Source organism: Drosophila arizonae, chromosome 4 (assembly GCF_054131065.1).
Source record: "Drosophila arizonae isolate 15081-1271.41 chromosome 4, UAZ_ARI_1.0, whole genome shotgun sequence".
NCBI lineage: Eukaryota > Metazoa > Arthropoda > Insecta > Diptera > Drosophilidae > Drosophila > Drosophila arizonae.
Window position 1 is genome coordinate 10,713,223 of NC_142924.1, and position 17,350 is coordinate 10,730,572.

The 17,350-nt window shown below is 47.1% G+C and overlaps 4 protein-coding genes and 1 pseudogene across 15 annotated transcripts in view; 3 read left to right on the forward strand and 2 right to left on the reverse strand.

The window, feature by feature from the left end:
- MYPT-75D (Myosin phosphatase targeting subunit 75D) overlaps positions 1-708 on the reverse strand; it is a 45,373-nt gene extending 44,665 nt beyond the window's left edge. Inside the window, exon 1 of one of the 8 annotated variants that reach the window (XM_089467374.1) lies at positions 606-708. The gene's annotated coding sequence lies outside the window, so the exon portion shown is untranslated. Of the gene's footprint in view, positions 1-416 lie in introns of all 8 variants that reach the window. The other 7 variants (XM_089467373.1, XM_089467370.1, XM_089467386.1 and 4 more) reach the window with 7 other exon arrangements.
- A 300-nt stretch (positions 709-1,008) lies between these two features.
- On the reverse strand, positions 1,009-3,204 carry bora (aurora kinase A activator-like protein bora). The gene is made up of 2 exons (XM_018007748.2): positions 2,765-3,204; positions 1,009-2,705 (listed from the first exon to the last, which is right to left on the reverse strand). The coding sequence occupies exons 1-2, from the start codon at positions 3,070-3,072 to the stop codon at positions 1,298-1,300; spliced, it is 1,716 nt and encodes a 571-aa protein (XP_017863237.1). The 5' UTR covers positions 3,073-3,204; the 3' UTR covers positions 1,009-1,297.
- Positions 3,205-4,867: 1,663 nt separating this feature from the next.
- Positions 4,868-6,763, forward strand: LOC149269113 (uncharacterized; annotated as a pseudogene).
- Positions 6,764-7,191: 428 nt separating this feature from the next.
- On the forward strand, positions 7,192-9,632 carry LOC108613940 (uncharacterized). Its single transcript, XM_018007749.2, has 2 exons — positions 7,192-7,341; positions 7,470-9,632. The coding sequence occupies exon 2, from the start codon at positions 7,824-7,826 to the stop codon at positions 9,498-9,500; it is 1,677 nt and encodes a 558-aa protein (XP_017863238.2). The 5' UTR covers positions 7,192-7,341; positions 7,470-7,823; the 3' UTR covers positions 9,501-9,632.
- A 266-nt stretch (positions 9,633-9,898) lies between these two features.
- On the forward strand, positions 9,899-17,283 carry chb (CLIP-associating protein). Of its 5 annotated transcripts, XM_089467362.1 has the most exons (3): positions 9,899-10,144; positions 10,200-10,762; positions 12,597-17,283. In XM_089467362.1, the coding sequence occupies exon 3, from the start codon at positions 12,658-12,660 to the stop codon at positions 17,134-17,136; it is 4,479 nt and encodes a 1,492-aa protein (XP_089323488.1). In that variant the 5' UTR covers positions 9,899-10,144; positions 10,200-10,762; positions 12,597-12,657; the 3' UTR covers positions 17,137-17,283. The 5 variants fall into 5 exon arrangements, with proteins under 5 accessions (XP_089323488.1, XP_089323487.1, XP_089323490.1 ...); XM_089467361.1 differs by having other exon boundaries at positions 9,900-10,762; XM_089467364.1 differs by lacking the exons at positions 9,899-10,144; positions 10,200-10,762 and adding an exon at positions 11,416-11,542.
- The last annotated feature ends 67 nt before the right edge of the window (positions 17,284-17,350 follow it).

The following is a 17,350-nucleotide window of genomic DNA, read 5'->3' on the forward strand; positions in this document are numbered from 1 at the left end:
CTGACACATTTACGCTTTCGCATGCTGTCGGCGTTCTAATTTATTTGTTGGCCTATAAAAATAAACATATTTTGTGTATTTCGTTGAATTGATTTTTCTTTTTGCACTTTCTTTGCTTGCAAGAAGTGATCTTTCTCTCTCTGCTTCCCTCTCTCTCTTTCGCCTATTTATAACAACTCACGCATACCACACACACACACGTGCGCGCATAGATGCCGCTACTCACACACATAGATGCCGACACTCACACATCGAAATAGCCAAAAAGCAGCCAAACGTAGCAAACTACAACAACAAAAACACAATACACAGGTGAAAATTAGTGCAGCAATTTTCGTAGTTTGTCTTAACTAAAGTCGCCCTTGTTGTTATTTTTGCTGCTGTTTGCTGATATTACAATATTTTTGCATGCGTACCACGATTAAATGCATTAAACAGCAAACGCGTATAAATTAAATGCAAACACGCATGAACTCAATATTTTTCGGTTTATTTATTAATTTCATTGTTTCCAATATTTCGCTTACAATTTTTTATTTATATTGCCAAAACATATATTCAGTTGGTAATTTTTGACTTCTCACTCACTTCCACGCGTTACATACCGACACGTTAACAGTTCGGCGGCAAAACAACAACTAACTTATTAATATTTGTTCTTTCGCATTATCTCTGCAAAATGTTTGAAAGAAAACTGTGAATTGTGCTCTCTCTATAATTGTTATCGTTTTACTGTTACTCTACTGTTAAACTCAAATTGGTTATGTTAATGTTTAAGTGATCTGTTACAGCACTGACCACTGTTCTTTAGTCAGTGGTTACAGCTAACATGATCTGCTGCCGGCTGTTAACTGACAAATCATTTTAAATGTTTGGCGGAGTTAGCTGTTTTTATATGAATTAAAATTTTTTAATAGCAATTTGTTATATTTTGTAGCAACACGAAATGTCTTTTGGCTGTTGCTATATTACCTGTCTGGAGAAAATTTCAAATTTAAAATAAAATACTATTTTTTAAATTGTATTTATTTGTAAGAAATAGAAATGTGATTAAAAAATACAATTAATATGAAATTGCAAACGATGACAACTTATTTAACTAGTTTGGCAACTACATGGACAAAAGTTATTTAAATTTTCTAAATAAGTTCACACACAAAATTAATAAAAAATGAACTAAACATGAACATGAAAGGCCTTGGGTATATACGGTGGGCTACATTGCAGTTCAGACTGATCCTTAACTAAATCAAGACAAGGGTTATTGCAATACGATTTCGACTTCATACGATTAATGTCAGGAGCGTGTCGAAGGCGTTGAGCAACAGACCATTGATACATCTAACGAAGTACTGGGCAGTTCCTGGGAACAGGCGAAATTCGAGGTGCTGTTCGTCTCATTGAATCCGCTGTCTGTGCGATAGAAGCCAGTGCGAGGTGCTGCATCTGCAATGTTCTCAACTTGCGGTGCCTCGACTTTGTCCGCCTGTTGCTCGGGCTCCACATCGTCTAGTAGATTTGCACCGAAGGATTGCGATAAGTTCTTTCTGTTAGCAGAGCGTCGTCGACAATGACGTGGCGTATCCGAATTGGAGCTGCAATTGAAGCTTTGCGTGGACAGCTGTGATAATTGCATGCCGTCTGTGTCGGCATCCTCGTCCTCATCTGTATCAAAGTCCACCTCTGTTGTTTCATCATTATCTTGCTCCACCAGCAGATTTGCCTGTTCCAGTACTGAAACATTGGGAAATTGCTTGATGCTATTCATATGCAGACGGCTCACACGCTGATTGATGCTGCTATCTGTTGAGTACTCTAGGGCCATCGGCGAGGAACTGCGATCGGGCGTAAATTTGCAAGCGGTTCGTGCCGTGGTCGTCAGCTCAGAGAGGGTCACGTGCTCGCTGCTGTTGCTGCTTTTGCTCCTGTGTAGGCGCCGGCTCAAATGCTCCGATGGAGCAATTGGCGAGGGCAGTTCCACTAGTTCTTGCAGCAGCTGTTTGCGCCTGCGCCCGCTACTTTCACCGGTGCCATCGTCCGGTGTGCCAGGTGGCAGACCGCAGAGATTCCTAATTGGCGATAGGCAACCAAAGCTACTTGAACCCTCACCGGCAGAATCAGAGAGGCGGCCAGCAATCACGGTCTGTTTGGCATGAGGACTGGATCCGACCATCTGGGCATGCTGCTCATCTCCCGAGTGTAGCTGCTCCTGATCGCGCTCCCCTAGCACAATGATATTTTGCAAATCAAAGAGCTTGCGACGCATAGAGCTGTTGAACATGTCCCCGCCGCTAGATGACTTACGCAGCTGGGAACCCGCCAAGTGGGGCTGCAAATAAGGACGCAGTGCCTCCTCCAGTGCCTTGGGCAGCACAGGAGGCAAACTGAGTTCCGTCTGCACCTCGCAGTCCCGAGAACGCTTGGATTTGTTCGATATGGGCGTATTCGCATTGATTTCGTTAAGTATTATGCGATGCTTGCGCAGCGGACAGTCCACGGGGCTTGGCACTATATGCGATTCCTTGAAAAAGGTGCTAATAGCCAATTGTGCCTTGGATTCCTGTTCGGGATCCGGCGAGTCATGAAATTGGGTCTCATGCGGCTCCACATCCGCGGGCTTCAGCTGGGACACCTCTTCGATGTCCCACTCGAATTGCGTGGAGGAGAGCTGTGGAGTGCGCGAACGACACTGAAAGAGTGAGGGACTAGGAAGAGCAATCAATTATTGAGAACTGAGCATAAATTCGTCCACTCACACACTCACCTGGCTATCAATGGTAAATGCAGACGCTCTGCCAGAGCGCCCTCAAAAGGATTTCGCACCTTCTGTAGTCGTTTGGGTGGCGGTGTGCACACCGTGCCGTGCAATTGGGGGCTGCACTTTGATTTATTCGATTTGCCGCCATTCGTAGGCGTTGCAGACGCCGCGGCTATAAAATGGTTGCTGCTGCTGATGCCGCTATTGCTGCTGCTTCGTCTGCCACTCGCTGTTACACGGCATTTGAGCTCATTTAAGCTGGCATAGCATCGCGTCTTGAGTGCTTGCGGCGTACTCACCTCATCTGTGTACATTTTTATTGACAAATATATTGAATAATTTTGGTTCTATTTGATTGAAAATTTATACAATTTTTCTTGCACCGCTGCCTGATGCAGGCAGCTGTCAGTATATTTCAAATGCGACAGTGCTGTAAAACGATTGCAAGCATTTATCGATAACGCCAGCTCAGACGTTGGCTGTTTGAATGGCAGAGCGCCAAACAAACTTAACAAAAAATTCTCATTTGTTTATATTGATAAATATATTAATTTAAGTAAAATTCTATTCATTTTAATGCTAAAACTTTGCAGGACTCCATTGCCTATGAATTACATTGGGTTTTATTCAAATGTTCACACTTCTCAAAAACCATTCGCCCAGAAAAGTGGAATAGTCGTGCATACGCACGTACTTCCTAGGGAATCCTTTGAAGGCCAATTGACGATGCCAGTGAAATGAGTGAAGATATTGTAATAAGTCAGAAATAAAATATGTTAAAAATATTTAAGTGGCTAAAATCAACAAAGTATGTTAATATTTAGTGATATTTGTTAGTAAGAATTGTTAATCGCTAAATGTTATCGTTATCGTAATTAAATGTAATCATTTTTCACAGCTGATAAATCGGCGCAGTTTTCAAAAAACGATTTGAGATACTTCAGTACTCTGTTAAAAGATTGTTTAACCTATCCAAAGAGCAGGATTTACTTTTAAGAAAGGGAACCGAAATATATAATTCCAATAACAATGTGTTTTGTTTTTCAGTTAGTTAATTAGTGATAATATTGTTAAAGAAAGCGTCACACTAATAACTTTACATAACTCACCATTACCATTAACCATAGAACATTACTCAATTTTGAACTTTGCTGTGAATTGTTGCCAACTATAGAGTATACTATTCTATACATATAGAATAAACTAATCAGATATACATAGTTTATATATTTTTTTTCTAGCGCACTTTGAACCTCCCTATCAATTAAAATGATTTACTCAACGTGCTAAAATTCAAATTTGATTCCGTATTGATGTATGTACCTTGTCCTTACTTTCCCAGGCTGATGGGAACGAAGCAAATATAAGCCCTTATTCTATATTCTAAATCTATTATTAATCTTAAGTTCAAATTGGTTAAGCCGAATTCAAAAATTCTCGATTAACTAAATATTATGTAAATTTATCGTGCGACTAATTTATTTAAGTTTTATTCGTACTCAATCTACAAATCCGGCTTTAATTCACAATTCACACTGAGCGAAAATCAGATGTCAAATACGAAATTTCCATTCATAAACTACATGTTTATTTATTTATTTATTTTTTTTTTAAGGTTTGGTAGCAAGCAATTAAAACAACATTTTTATTTACACGTTATTTTATATTCTTAAAAAAATACATCAAATTTAAGTAATAAAATGTGGTAGCTAACCGAAATAAACTGATTTTATTATTTTTGCTTTAGTTTTTTTTAACTGTGTGTTTAGGTTTTGTCGAAAAAGAAGATGCGCCGACTGAAAGATACCCTGACATCTTCACCTAGTTGCTGAAATTATTGGTAAATCATAAACATTTGCTCTTGCTCACATCATCACGAGCGCCATCTATCGTTCAGTTTATGCAGATCGACTTAGATCTTGCATAACTTCCCTTCTAGTTGTATGCAAAACGCATACATGATAACTATATGAAATTTTTATAGGGTATATATACCCTATATGTTAACCCTTCACTCTGAGTGCCTTAATTTCTATTTTCAAATTTAACGAATTTAACGCTTTTTTAACAATTGTTTGGGATCGTTAAATTACTAAATTAGGCAAAAAAAAAAAACTAACAAGGGCGAAACTCACTGACCAATTTGTTATAAAAGCGGCAGTCGAGGCAGCTGCTCGAGCAGATGAATCTGGCTACAGGTGTAAAGATATATTATTACCTGATTCAATAGTTTAATCTGAACGATCTCAACATGTGCGGCATCTTAGCCATATTCTCGGCGAACGGAGAAGCGATTGGAGCAACAAATTTTCAGGGCAGCGAGCACAGTTTGCGGGAGTTGGCCTATCGGCAGAGTGGGAAGCAACGGCATCGTGGACCCGATGACACGGGCGTCCTGGTTATAGAGGAGCAGGGCGTAGCCTTGGTGCATGAACGGCTGGCGGTCATTGGCGTGGGGACGGGCCATCAGCCGCAGGTGTCGCAGGACGGCAACATTGCCCTGATTGCCAACGGCGAGATCTACAACTATGTGGAGCTGGCCAAGCAGATTGGCAAACGCTTGCCCGGCTATCGGCCCAGGAGCGATTGCAATGTGATCATCGAGCTGTACGAGGAGCACGGCCAGGAGTTGCTCCAGCACATCACAGGCATGTTCAGCTTTGTGCTCTACGATCGTCGCAGACGTCAGCTGCTGGTGGCCCGCGATCCCTATGGCATTATTCCTCTCTACATGGGCCAAGATGCCCAGGGCAACTTGTGGTTCGCCTCGGAAATGAAATGCCTGATGGGCGTGTGCGAGCGATTGCAGATCTTCCCACCTGGCCATCTGGCAGCGGGCACAGTGCAGCAGATCCAGCCCGTGCGCTACCACAATCCCAGCTGGCGCCAGTTGACGCCCACGCGGCCGGTGAGTCTTCAAGAGCTGCGCCACCAACTGGAGCTGGCTGTGCGCTCGCATTTGCAGTGTGACGTGCCCTTTGGAGCGCTGCTCTCAGGTGGCGTGGACTCCAGCCTGATAGCTTCGATAGCTGCCAAGATCATGAGGGAACGGGACGCTAACTACAAGCTGCGCACCTTCTCGGTGGGCATGCCTGGCTCGCCAGACTTCGAGCATGCACGCCTGGTGGCCCAGCACATTGGCAGCCAGCACACGGAGATCAGCTTCACGGTGGAGGACTGCCTGGATGGGCTGCGCGATCTGATCTATCACCTGGAATCATACGATATAGCCACTGTGCGCTGCAGCCTGCCCATGTTCTACCTGGCCCGCCATGTGAAGAGCACCGGCATCAAGATGATCCTCTCGGGCGAGGGCGCAGACGAGATCTTTGGTGGGTATCTCTACTTCCACAAGGCGCCCAACTACGATCAGTTCCATGAGGAAATGGTCACGATCTGCGAGCGGCTGCATGTCTCCGATATATTGCGTGCCAACAAGGTGACCATGTCCAAGGGACTGGAGCTGCGTGTGCCCTTCCTGGATACCCAGCTGGTAAACCATGTGATGAGCATACGTCCGCAGGACAAGATTCCAGGTGCTCTTAATGAGTTTGCGGGGGAACGAAAGTGGCGCATTGAAAAGTTTGTGCTGCGCGAAGCCTTCGCTGGAGATTATTTGCCAGATGCTGTGCTCTGGCGCCAGAAGGAACAGTTCTCGGATGGCGTGGGCTACGCCCTCATCGACGCCCTGCCAGATTTTGCGGCTCGTCATGTGACCGATGCACAGCTCCAAGCGGCAGAGCAACGTTTTCCCATCAATCCGCCCAAGACTAAGGAGGCCTACTACTATCGCTGCATCTTCGAGGAACAGTTTCCTGGCAAGGCAGCTGCCAACACTGTGGCGAAGTGGACGCCACGCCAGGATTGGGGTTGTCCAGAAGATCCGTCAGGGCGGGCACAGGCGGCCCATAATCAGGCCTATGGCAAGTGTTAAATATTTGTATTAATTGTTTTCCATTTTTCAATACATAGTTGTTTAAAATAAAAATAACAATTCGAAAAATATCAATATATAAACTAATTCTAAATTTCTTAAGAGCATCAATAAATATGTTTATAATTTTTTCCCAAAAGAATAATCTACAATTAATAGTGAGCTTTCACACGCGAAAAACAATTGCTCTTGAACCTGACTGAACCGAATCAATTGATTAGAAAACGAATGCAAATTAAAAACAATTATTTAATTTCCGCCCCACTTTTGCATTGTGTTTCGCACGTGCATTCAATAAATTGAAATACATATAATTCAATTAAGCTGGTCAGTGTTTTGATAAGAGTGAAGAGAGGCGGAGGAGAGATGGAGAGCGATAGAATACATTGTCAAAAGACTAAGTAGGTTAAAAGCATTAATAGTGGCACTCGCACTGTTAGCTAACAGCCCTTGTTTGACGTCACATTTTCGGCCTGTGCTCTTTCCGAACCACTAACAAGAGTTAGTGTCTCAGCTGAAGCGCGTTAACAGTGGCTGATGTAATAGTGAGCCACAATTGAGAGATGATAAACATCAATAGTGATAAATTATCTTTCTCATCTTCTATTTTTAATAAAAAGCACAGGATTTAGATGTGATTGCAGTAGATGTAAGTAACAGTTATATATATTAATGCACCTTAAACGTATTCTGCTTTTGAATATTTCAGAAGTTAGACAATTAAACATTATTGAGATAAAAGTTGGTAAACTCTTTCCATTAATTACTCGTTTGCAGCTCCTACATATTATATATAAAAGAAATGATTGACCATTTTTATGGTACTTGCTATTGAAATTTGAAATAATATTTACGGACTTGCTTTCGAACACTTGCTGGATCTGTGCTTAAGTGCTCGCCAATTAATTTTCAGCTGTGCTAACAGAACTGTTAGTTAACATTGAAAGGTACGAAGCTCTTCTGAAATTGTGCTCTTTTAACAGTCGACTGATGCAATCATCGAACTCTATAAATCATGCGAATTGAACGAACTATTCCGTTAGTTGAATTTGAGCAGCGTTAGTGGACGGGCGTTTGGCAAGAGATATTACATAACGTGGACCGAGTAACGGTAAATTAAATTTGAGAATCATGTGTGGCATATTTGCAATATTCTTCAGCGATGGATCGCCCATAGAGGCACAGTGTTTGGATGGCTGCAAGTATAGTCTTCGCGAGTTGGCCTATAGGCAGAGTGGCAGACAGCGACATCGTGGACCCGACTCGACAGGCGTCCAGATTATACCAGAACACGGAGTGGCCATGGTCCACGAGCGACTGCGCATTGTGGGAGTCGAATTGGGCGACCAGCCATTTGTGTCGGATGATGGCAATCTATTGCTGGTGGCCAACGGTGAGATCTACAACTATCTAGAACTATCTGCACAGATAGCGAAAAGACGTGGCGGCTATAAGCCAAAGAGTGACTGCCACGTCATATTGGAACTGTATCAAGATTACGGCGAAGAGCTGCTGCAGCACATCACGGGCATGTTCGCGTTTGCATTGTACGACAAGACCACCAAGGAGGTGTTGATGGCACGTGATCCCTTTGGTATTATACCCATGTACATTGGCGAGGATGCCAAGGGCAACATATGGGTGGCCTCCGAGATGAAATGCCTGACTGCCTGCTGCGAGAAGTTGGAGACATTTACGCCGGGTGAGGCGCGCTACGGACGAGTGGGCAATATGCATCGCTGGCGACACTTCGAGCAGCCCTGGATGAAGCAGATTCCCAGTTTGCCCTGCGACTTGTCGCTGCTGAGGACCAGCTTGGAGTCCGCCGTGCGCACCCATCTGCAGTGCGATGTTCACTTTGGCGCGCTGCTCTCTGGCGGCGTCGACTCTAGTCTGATAGCATCGATTGCCACCAAGATTATGCGTGAGACCAATCCGGACTACAGACTGAAGACCTTCTCGGTGGGCCTCAGAGATGCACCGGACTTTGAGGCAGCTCGACAAGTGGCCAAGTACATAGACAGTGACCACACGGAGCTCGTCTTTGAGATTGAGGATGCACTGGACGGCATCCGGGACATTGTCTATCATCTGGAAACCTACGATGTGACGACTGTCAGATGCAGCCTGCCTATGCTGCTGCTGGCCCGTTACATTAAGAGCACCGGCATCAAGATGATCCTCTCTGGCGAGGGCGCAGATGAGATCTTTGGCGGATATCTCTACTTTCACAAGGCGCCTAGCTATGAGCAATTCCACGAGGAGCTGGTGAAGCGTGTACAGCAACTGCATTTGTCCGACTGCTTGCGCGCCAATAAAGTGTCCATGGCGAAGGGCGTGGAGCTACGTGTGCCCTTCCTGGACACGGAGTTCGTCAACTATGTGATGAACATACGGCCACAAGATAAGATTCCTGGGCCCCTTAACCAATTCAATGACGAGCAGAAGTCCAGGCTGGAGAAATTTGTGTTGCGCGCTGCTTTTGCCGAGGACTATTTGCCGGATTCAGTGCTCTGGCGCCAGAAAGAACAGTTTTCGGATGGCGTCGGCTATGAATGGATCAATAGCATCCGCCGCGTAGCCACAAGCCACGTGGACGATGCGGAGTTTGCGGCAGCTGCCGAGAGATATCCATACAACACGCCAACGACAAAGGAAGCATACTACTATCGCACTATCTTTGAGCAACACTTTCCTGGAGATGCAGCAGCTCGGACAGTGGTGCGATGGGTGCCACGCCTTGATTGGGGCTGCCCAGAAGATCCATCGGGCAGGGCACAGGCGGTTCACCAGAATTGTACAAAGTAATAAAAGACTGAATAGCTTAAGTTGCATACAACTGAATCCGAGAAATCAAAAGTAATTTGATCGCAAAAGTAAATGAATTCTATACACACAGTGGGCTGAAGAAAAAATAAATAAATACAAGAGAAAAAATTCCACGTTGCATTTTCACTTTTATTTATTATCATACAGACCCACTCCAGCTTTATTAGCGTATCGTTTTACATATCATTTGTTGCTGACCCAGCTGTCTTTCCTCCAACATTTATTGTATACTTATCAAATGGTAAACATCACTGAGATTAAATATATGCGCTATTTGCATAAAAAAGAAATGCTGCCAGACTGTTAAAAATAGGTATATTTACAGTCTACTATCGATATACAGTCGTATTTTTACGTTGCAGCCCTGTAAATGAAATCGATGTGACAGCTCGTATCGATTTATGGCAACAACCGATGAGCAAGAAGAGGCAATTTTTCGCAACGCGCAACAAAATCGGTATTAAATTGATGTAAAAAGTGTGAAAAGAATTTAATGAATAGGCTAACTAACAAGCAAACATTGAAAATGTGCAACAAAATGTGATGTTTGTCAAATCGAACAACCGCAACGCGGACAAATTGCGAGTGCAAATCTGACCCATGAGCAATGAGAGAGGAAGAGAGTAAGAGAACACACACAGGCAAACAGCGCGTCACTGAAAAAGTTCACGAATTCAGCCAACAGCAGCAGCAGCAGACGAGACTTTGAAGACGTTGGAATTTGTGTTGAACCCGCGGCAGCCCGACGGCGCTGCGACTGCGACGGCGACGAACACCTCTGGCAGTCAGCAATAACGGTAGAACGAGAAAGAGAGCAGCGATATTGCAACAACAACAAATGACATTTTAACGTGTTAAAGTGAAACTGCGAGCAACAACAACAACAATAACAATAATAATAATAATAGAAATAAAGAAGTGGGTGAGCGGAGGCAACAATAAGAGCAAAACTGTGATCTCTCATCTGGCAATTGTTCAATTGGCTGTGCTTGAAACGATATAGAATTTATTTAATACCCGTATTTGTGTGCATTACAAATTATTTGTTCAATTTCCAACTGGAAAATCAATTTTGAACATTGCCCAAGGCGGCCAACAAGCACCAGCAGCAACAGCAGTTGTTGTTGATGCTGTTGTTGCTGTTGCTGGCGTCAGACCCAACCCAAAACAAAAAATTGAGCGTAAAACGAAGAGAGGGAGCCGAAGAAGAAGAAGCAGCAGCAGCCGGATTTGCAAATAAAGTAAGTATTTATTTAGGCATGTGTGTGAGAGAGTGAGAGGAGGAGTGTGCGTATCTGTGAGCGTGTTAAAAAAAGATCATGCAACTATTTGGCCAAGACACGCATTCACATTCGCACTCGCACTCGCCTCCGCTTCCGTTTGTTTTATTTTTTTATTTCGCTTTTCATGTGACATTTAAATTTAACAAATTCGCCCTCGGCCAGTCCAATTGGAACAGCTGCTGCTTGTTTTTCAAAACTAACAGCGTGGCCGCTGCCTTTAATCGACTAGCCCTATCTTATCGTCTAGTTAGAGTTGCAAAAGTTCTAAAAAAGTTGGTCGTTACGAAAGCTACGCCCAGCGCTTTATAAAAATTTCAGTTGCTGTTGCTGTTATTTTATTATAAATAGAAAATTGCGTATGCAATGCTAATTTGTTGCTTGTTTGCTTAAAGCTCTCTCTGTGTCCGTCTCTCTCGCTTCCTCTCATGAGCAAACAAGTCGCTGTTGTTGCTTAGTAATTGTCGACACACTCTTCTACCTCTACAACTTGCTGTTGGCTGTCATATTATCTCATTTAGCTATTTCCATAAATATGTTGTTTCTTTTTGTTACGCCGTGTCGTTGTTTTTGTTGCGGTCTCTCTCTCTCTCTCTCACTGTCTATAGACGGCTTGACGTCGACGTCGCTGCCGCTGGCGCTGCAGCTATTAACTGCGACGCTCGTCGTTTACCGTTTATGTCGCTTCCGTAACCAGAGTCAGTAACAGCTGAAGCAGCGGCAGCGCCGCAACCTTTTTGGGTTATTATTGTTTATAGTTTTTATTTTTGTAGTTTTTGGACACTTAACTGCCTATCCAACTATAACTACAACTACTCACCCATCCACCCACAAATCGAGCAGCACTCCTCGTCCGTCACGCTCAACGCGGTGAGATGATTCATGTTTGTGCACAACGACGACGTAACAACGCCCCGCTTACACCTACTACTCCCACCACCCCCGTCCCACGCCTCCTCTGCACTGTCATTCCAGCGTACTACCATCTGCCAGTATGTCCATGCCCGTGCTCATTCTTCCACCCGCACAGCCATTCACCTACTTTTCGCAGCCCAAACACTGACTTCATTTCTCACACACACACCCATGCACACAAATACACACGCGCACATGCACGCACACTCACGCATACTCAGGCACATGGATAAACACATAAATTGTTGCCCATTTTGCACGTTTGTGCGACTGTTGCTTGCGCTTCTTCTTCTTTTTCGTGTTACGGTCGCAGCAGCTGCTTCTTCTTCTTCTTCTTCTTCTGCATTTAATGTGCGCGCGCGCAGTTTACAGTTTGAATTGCGCGCTTCATTTGAAGTTGTTATTTTAGTATTTCTTCATTAATAACTATTATTGCTAATTATTAATCAACCGGATGCTTTGACCTCCAGTGAATTCAATCCATAATTTGAAGAGTAATTAGAATCTATTTTTGGGTTTTGTCAAAACTTAAGTAGATTTTTATGTTATTGTTTTTTGAAAATTTTATTATTTAGCTTTGTCAAAATTGTTGCAGATTTTTATAGTTCTTTGATATAGTGTTTGTTTACCTTTAATTAATTAACTAACTGAACAAATTAGCAGTCTGCAATTATTTTGATATTTTATTTAGGGCGAGGCGAAAGTGAACCAATCTATTTATATATTACCATTGACATTCGTTTGCTCATGCATTTCATCTGCTCAAATTACATTGACCTGCATTGCAACGTGCCACAGAGTCGTGTGGCATAAATATTTAATACAATTTGCTCAAGCCAAAAGCTAAAATCAATTTGATGTCCATTCACTTCTATTGCAGGTGCAACACTCGACACACACACACACGTTCACACTGTTATAAAGAGAGAGAGAGAGGGAAAATGGCGTACCGCAAGCCAAGCGATTTGGATGGCTTCATTCAACAGATGCCCAAGGCGGATATGCGCGTCAAGGTCCAATTGGCTGAGGATCTGGTGACATTCCTCAGCGATGACACCAATTCAATTGTGTGCACAGACATGGGCTTCCTCATTGACAACCTGATGCCCTGGCTGACGGGCAGCCACTTCAAGATCGCACAAAAGTCACTCGAGGCCTTCTCGGAGCTGATCAAGCGTCTGGGCTCCGACTTCAATGCGTATACGGCCACAGTGCTGCCCCATGTGATCGATCGTCTGGGCGACAGTCGAGACACTGTGCGCGAGAAGGCGCAGCTGCTGCTGCGCGATCTCATGGAGCACAAAGTTCAGTCGCCCCAGACGCTAATTGACAAACTGGCCGTCACCTGCTTCAAGCACAAGAATGCCAAAGTGCGCGAGGAGTTCCTGCAGACAATTGTGAATGCGCTCAACGAGTACGGCACCCAGCAGCTCAGCGTGCGGGTGTACATAGCGCCGGTGTGTGCCCTGCTCGGTGATCCCACGGTGAATGTGCGGGAGGCGGCCATACAGACGCTCGTGGAGATCTATAAGCATGTGGGCGATCGCCTGCGACCGGATTTGCGGCGCATTGAAGATATGCCTGCCTCGAAGCTGGCGCTGCTCGAGCAGAAGTTCGATCAGGTGAAGCTGGAGGGGCTGCTGCTGCCCTCGGCGCTGCGCAATGGCACCAATGGCAGCGGTCTGGACGAGGGGGACAACATCTCTGTGCGGGAGCGACCCACAAAGATTGTGAAACGACAGCTACACTCGGCCTCGTCGATGCAGCGCCAGAAGCCCACTACGAACGATGTGGCCGGCGATGCGGGCGCCGTGACCATGGAGATATTCGAGGCCAGCTTTGAGCAGGTGCCGCAATTGACTATATTCCATGCCAAGGACATGGATGACATATACAAGCAAATCCTAGTTATCATAAGCGATAAGAATGCCGACTGGGAGAAGCGCGTGGATGCCTTCAAGAAGGTGCGCGCTCTGCTGATGCTCAACTATCAGGCGCAGCAGCAATTTATGACTGTGCAGCTGAAGGAGTTATCTCTGGCCTTCCTGGACGTTCTGAAGGAGGAGCTGCGCTCGCAGGTGATCAGGGAGGCGTGCATCACCATTGCGTACATGTCCAAGACGTTGCGCAACAAACTGGACTCCTTCTGCTGGAGCATACTGGAGCAGCTGATACAGCTGATCCAGAACTCGGCAAAGGTGATTGCATCGGCCTCCACGCTGGCCCTCAAATATATCATCAAATATACGCACGCGCCGAAGCTGCTGAAGATCTACTTGGAGACGTTACAGCAGTCCAAGTCAAAGGACATCCGCTCAACGCTCTGCGAGCTGATGGTGCTGCTCTTCGAGGAGTGGCAAACGAAATCACTGGAACGACACGCCATCATTCTGCGCGACACGCTCAAGAAGTCCATTGGCGACGCGGACAGCGAGGCGCGCCGCCATTCCCGACTCGCCTACTGGGCATTCCGTCGTCACTTTCCCGATCTGGCGGATCAGATCTATGGCAGTCTGGACATAGCTGCGCAGCGGGCACTGGAACGGGAGCGTGACGGTGGCAGCACCAGCTCCAACGGTGGCGTCCAGCAGCGCCCGGTGGCACCGTCACGCATTGGACGCAGCACCACGAACTCGCTGCAGAAGGCCACGCCCAGTATGCGCTCCATCTCCGCCGTGGACACGGCGGCGGCACAGCGCGCCAAGGCACGGGCCCAATACACGCTCTACTCGAGGCAGAAGAAACCCGCGGTGGCTGTCACGAACAGCAATCTGCATGCTGGATCGGCAACATCGAGCTCAGCGAGCGGCGGCTCGTTGCCCCGGCCACGCCTCAATTCCAACAGCGGCCACCAGAACGTCTCGCCGGGCACGGTGACGCCCACCACACGGATCGGACGCACACGGGCTGGCGTCTCTCAATCCCAGCCCGGATCGCGTTCTACGTCGCCGAGCACCAAGCTGCGAGATCATTATGGCATGGGCGGTTACTTCAGGGGCGGTGCCACGGGGGCCATACCCAAAAAGGCATCCGGCATACCGCGCAGCACCGCCAGCTCCAGAGAGACGAGTCCCAGTCGCTTGGGCGGTGGAGGTGGGCTGATGAAGCGCAGCATCTACTCGACCAGCTCCAGTGCGCGGCGAACACCCGAACGCAATAATCCCGTTCGCACCACAGCTGCGTCCCGTCTGCTGGCCCAATCCCGCGAAGCAGAACTCTCGCTGGGAGGAGGGAGCGGCGGCAACCCGGGAGATGGCGATATTCCCGACTATGTGTCCGGCGACTTTATGCGCAGCGGCGGCATCCGTATGGGACGCAAGCTGCTGGGCCGCGATGAATCGGACGATATTGATTCGGAGGCGAGCTCAGTGTGCTCGGAGCGTTCCTTTGACTCGAGCTATACGCGCGGCAACAACTCCATGTCGAACTATTCGCTGAGCGGCTCACGGAATCGGCTGGATTGGAACACCCAGCGGGCGCCCTTCGACGATATTGAGACAATTATCCAATACTGCGCCTCCACGCACTGGGGCGAGCGCAAGGACGGCCTGATCAGTCTCACCCAGTATCTGGCCGACGGCAAGGAGCTGACGCAACAGCAGCTGCAATGCGTCCTGGACATGTTTCGCAAAATGTTTATGGACACGCACACTAAAGTCTACTCTTTGTTTTTAGATACGGTCACTGAGTTGATTCTGGTGCACGCACCCGAGCTCCACGACTGGCTGTTCATACTGCTGACGCGGCTGTTCAATAAGCTGGGCACCGATCTGCTCAACTCGATGCACAGCAAGATCTGGAAGACTCTGCAGGTGGTCCACGAATACTTCCCGACGCAGCTGCAGCTCAAGGAGCTGTTCCGCATCATTTCGGACAACACACAGACGCCGACGACAAAGACACGCATCGCCATTCTGCGCTTCCTGGCCGAGCTGGTCAACACGTACGGCAAGAGCAGCGACTTTCCCAGCGATCAGAACCAGAGCTGTGAGCGCACCATCCTGAAGCTCGCCCAAATGGCGGGCGATCACAAGTCGATGGAGCTGCGCTCGCAGGCACGGCAATGCCTGGTGGCGCTCTACAATTTGAATACGCCGCAAATGACGAAGATGCTGGCGGCATTGCCCAAGGGCTACCAGGATACGGCACGGCTGTGCATCCAATCGAATATACGGCGGCAGAGCAGCGGCGCCAACTCGCCGAGCAGCTCGCCGCTGAGCAGCAGCAGCCCGAAGCCGCTGCAGAGTCCGAGTGTTGGTCCCTTCTCCTCGCTCAATATGCACATGAATTCTAGTCCGCGCTCACGCCAATCGTCTGTGGAGCAGGAGGTGAACTATAGCTTCTCCGAGCTGGAGGTGCAGCACAATATACAAAAGACCTCCGAGGAGATACGCTCCTGCTTCGCGGGCGGCCAATACCAATCGCTCGCGCCCAATGGCTACAACGGACACCATCTGCAATTCGCCATGGATCAGCAGCAGCAGCATCAGCAATCCGGTCGAGATCTGACAGCGCAGCAGGACTCGCTGTCATCGAATTCGAAAACCCAATCGTCGGCCAACACCACGCAATCGAATACGCCGGAATCGGCCACGATGCGACTGGACACAACAGCTCCGCCAGCTCAGCCACCGTCAAAGATTTCGCTGCTCGTTGCGGAGAACGGGGAGCTGATACTGCCGGGCAATCTGCTCGAGAGCGAGGTGATGCGCGTCGCCCTGACGCTCAACAAGGACCAGCCCGTGGAGCAGCTGCAGACGGCGCTGACCAATCTGGGCATCTGCATACGGGGCGGCAACTGCGAGCTGCCCAACAAGCATTTCAAGTCGATAATGCGAATGCTACTGCACATGCTCGAGGCGGAGCATACGGATGTGATCATCGCTGGCCTGCACGTGCTCAGCAAGATTGTGCGCAGCGACAAGATGCGGCACAATTGGCTGAACTTCCTCGAGCTGATCCTGCTGAAGATCATGAACTGCTATCAGCACAGCAAGGAGGCGCTGCGCGAAATAGATACGATGATACCGCGAATAGCGCCGGCTCTGCCCCTGGATCTCACCATTAACATTGTGAATCCGGTGATTGCGACGGGCGCCTTTCCAGCCAATCTGTGCGCCATCAAAATTCTGCTCGAGGTAACCGAACAGCACGGCACCGAGATAACAGATGCCCACCTGGACACAGTGTTTCCGAATCTGGCCCGATCCGCCGACGATCTGCAGTCGATGGTGCGCAAGGCGGCGGTCTTCTGCATTGTCAAGCTGTATCTAGTGCTCGGCGAGGAGAAGCTCAAGCCGAAGCTCGCGGTGATGAATCCCAGCAAAGTGCGCCTACTCAACGTGTACATTGAGAAGCAGCGCAACTCCAACTCGGCCGGTGGCTCCACCAAGAACTCCTCGGCGGCATCGTCCTCATGATTGCGAGCCAACATCCAAAGCTCACACACACACACGAACACCACACACAAAGACACGTCGTCTCTTAGCTTATGCAAAAAGTGAAGAAAGAAAGAAAACTTAAAAAATAAAAGAAAAAACGATACATATAAACTAAAACACAATTGATGATATATATATATATTAAAAAAAAAAAAAAAAACGATATAAATCACACACTAATTAATTTATAAAC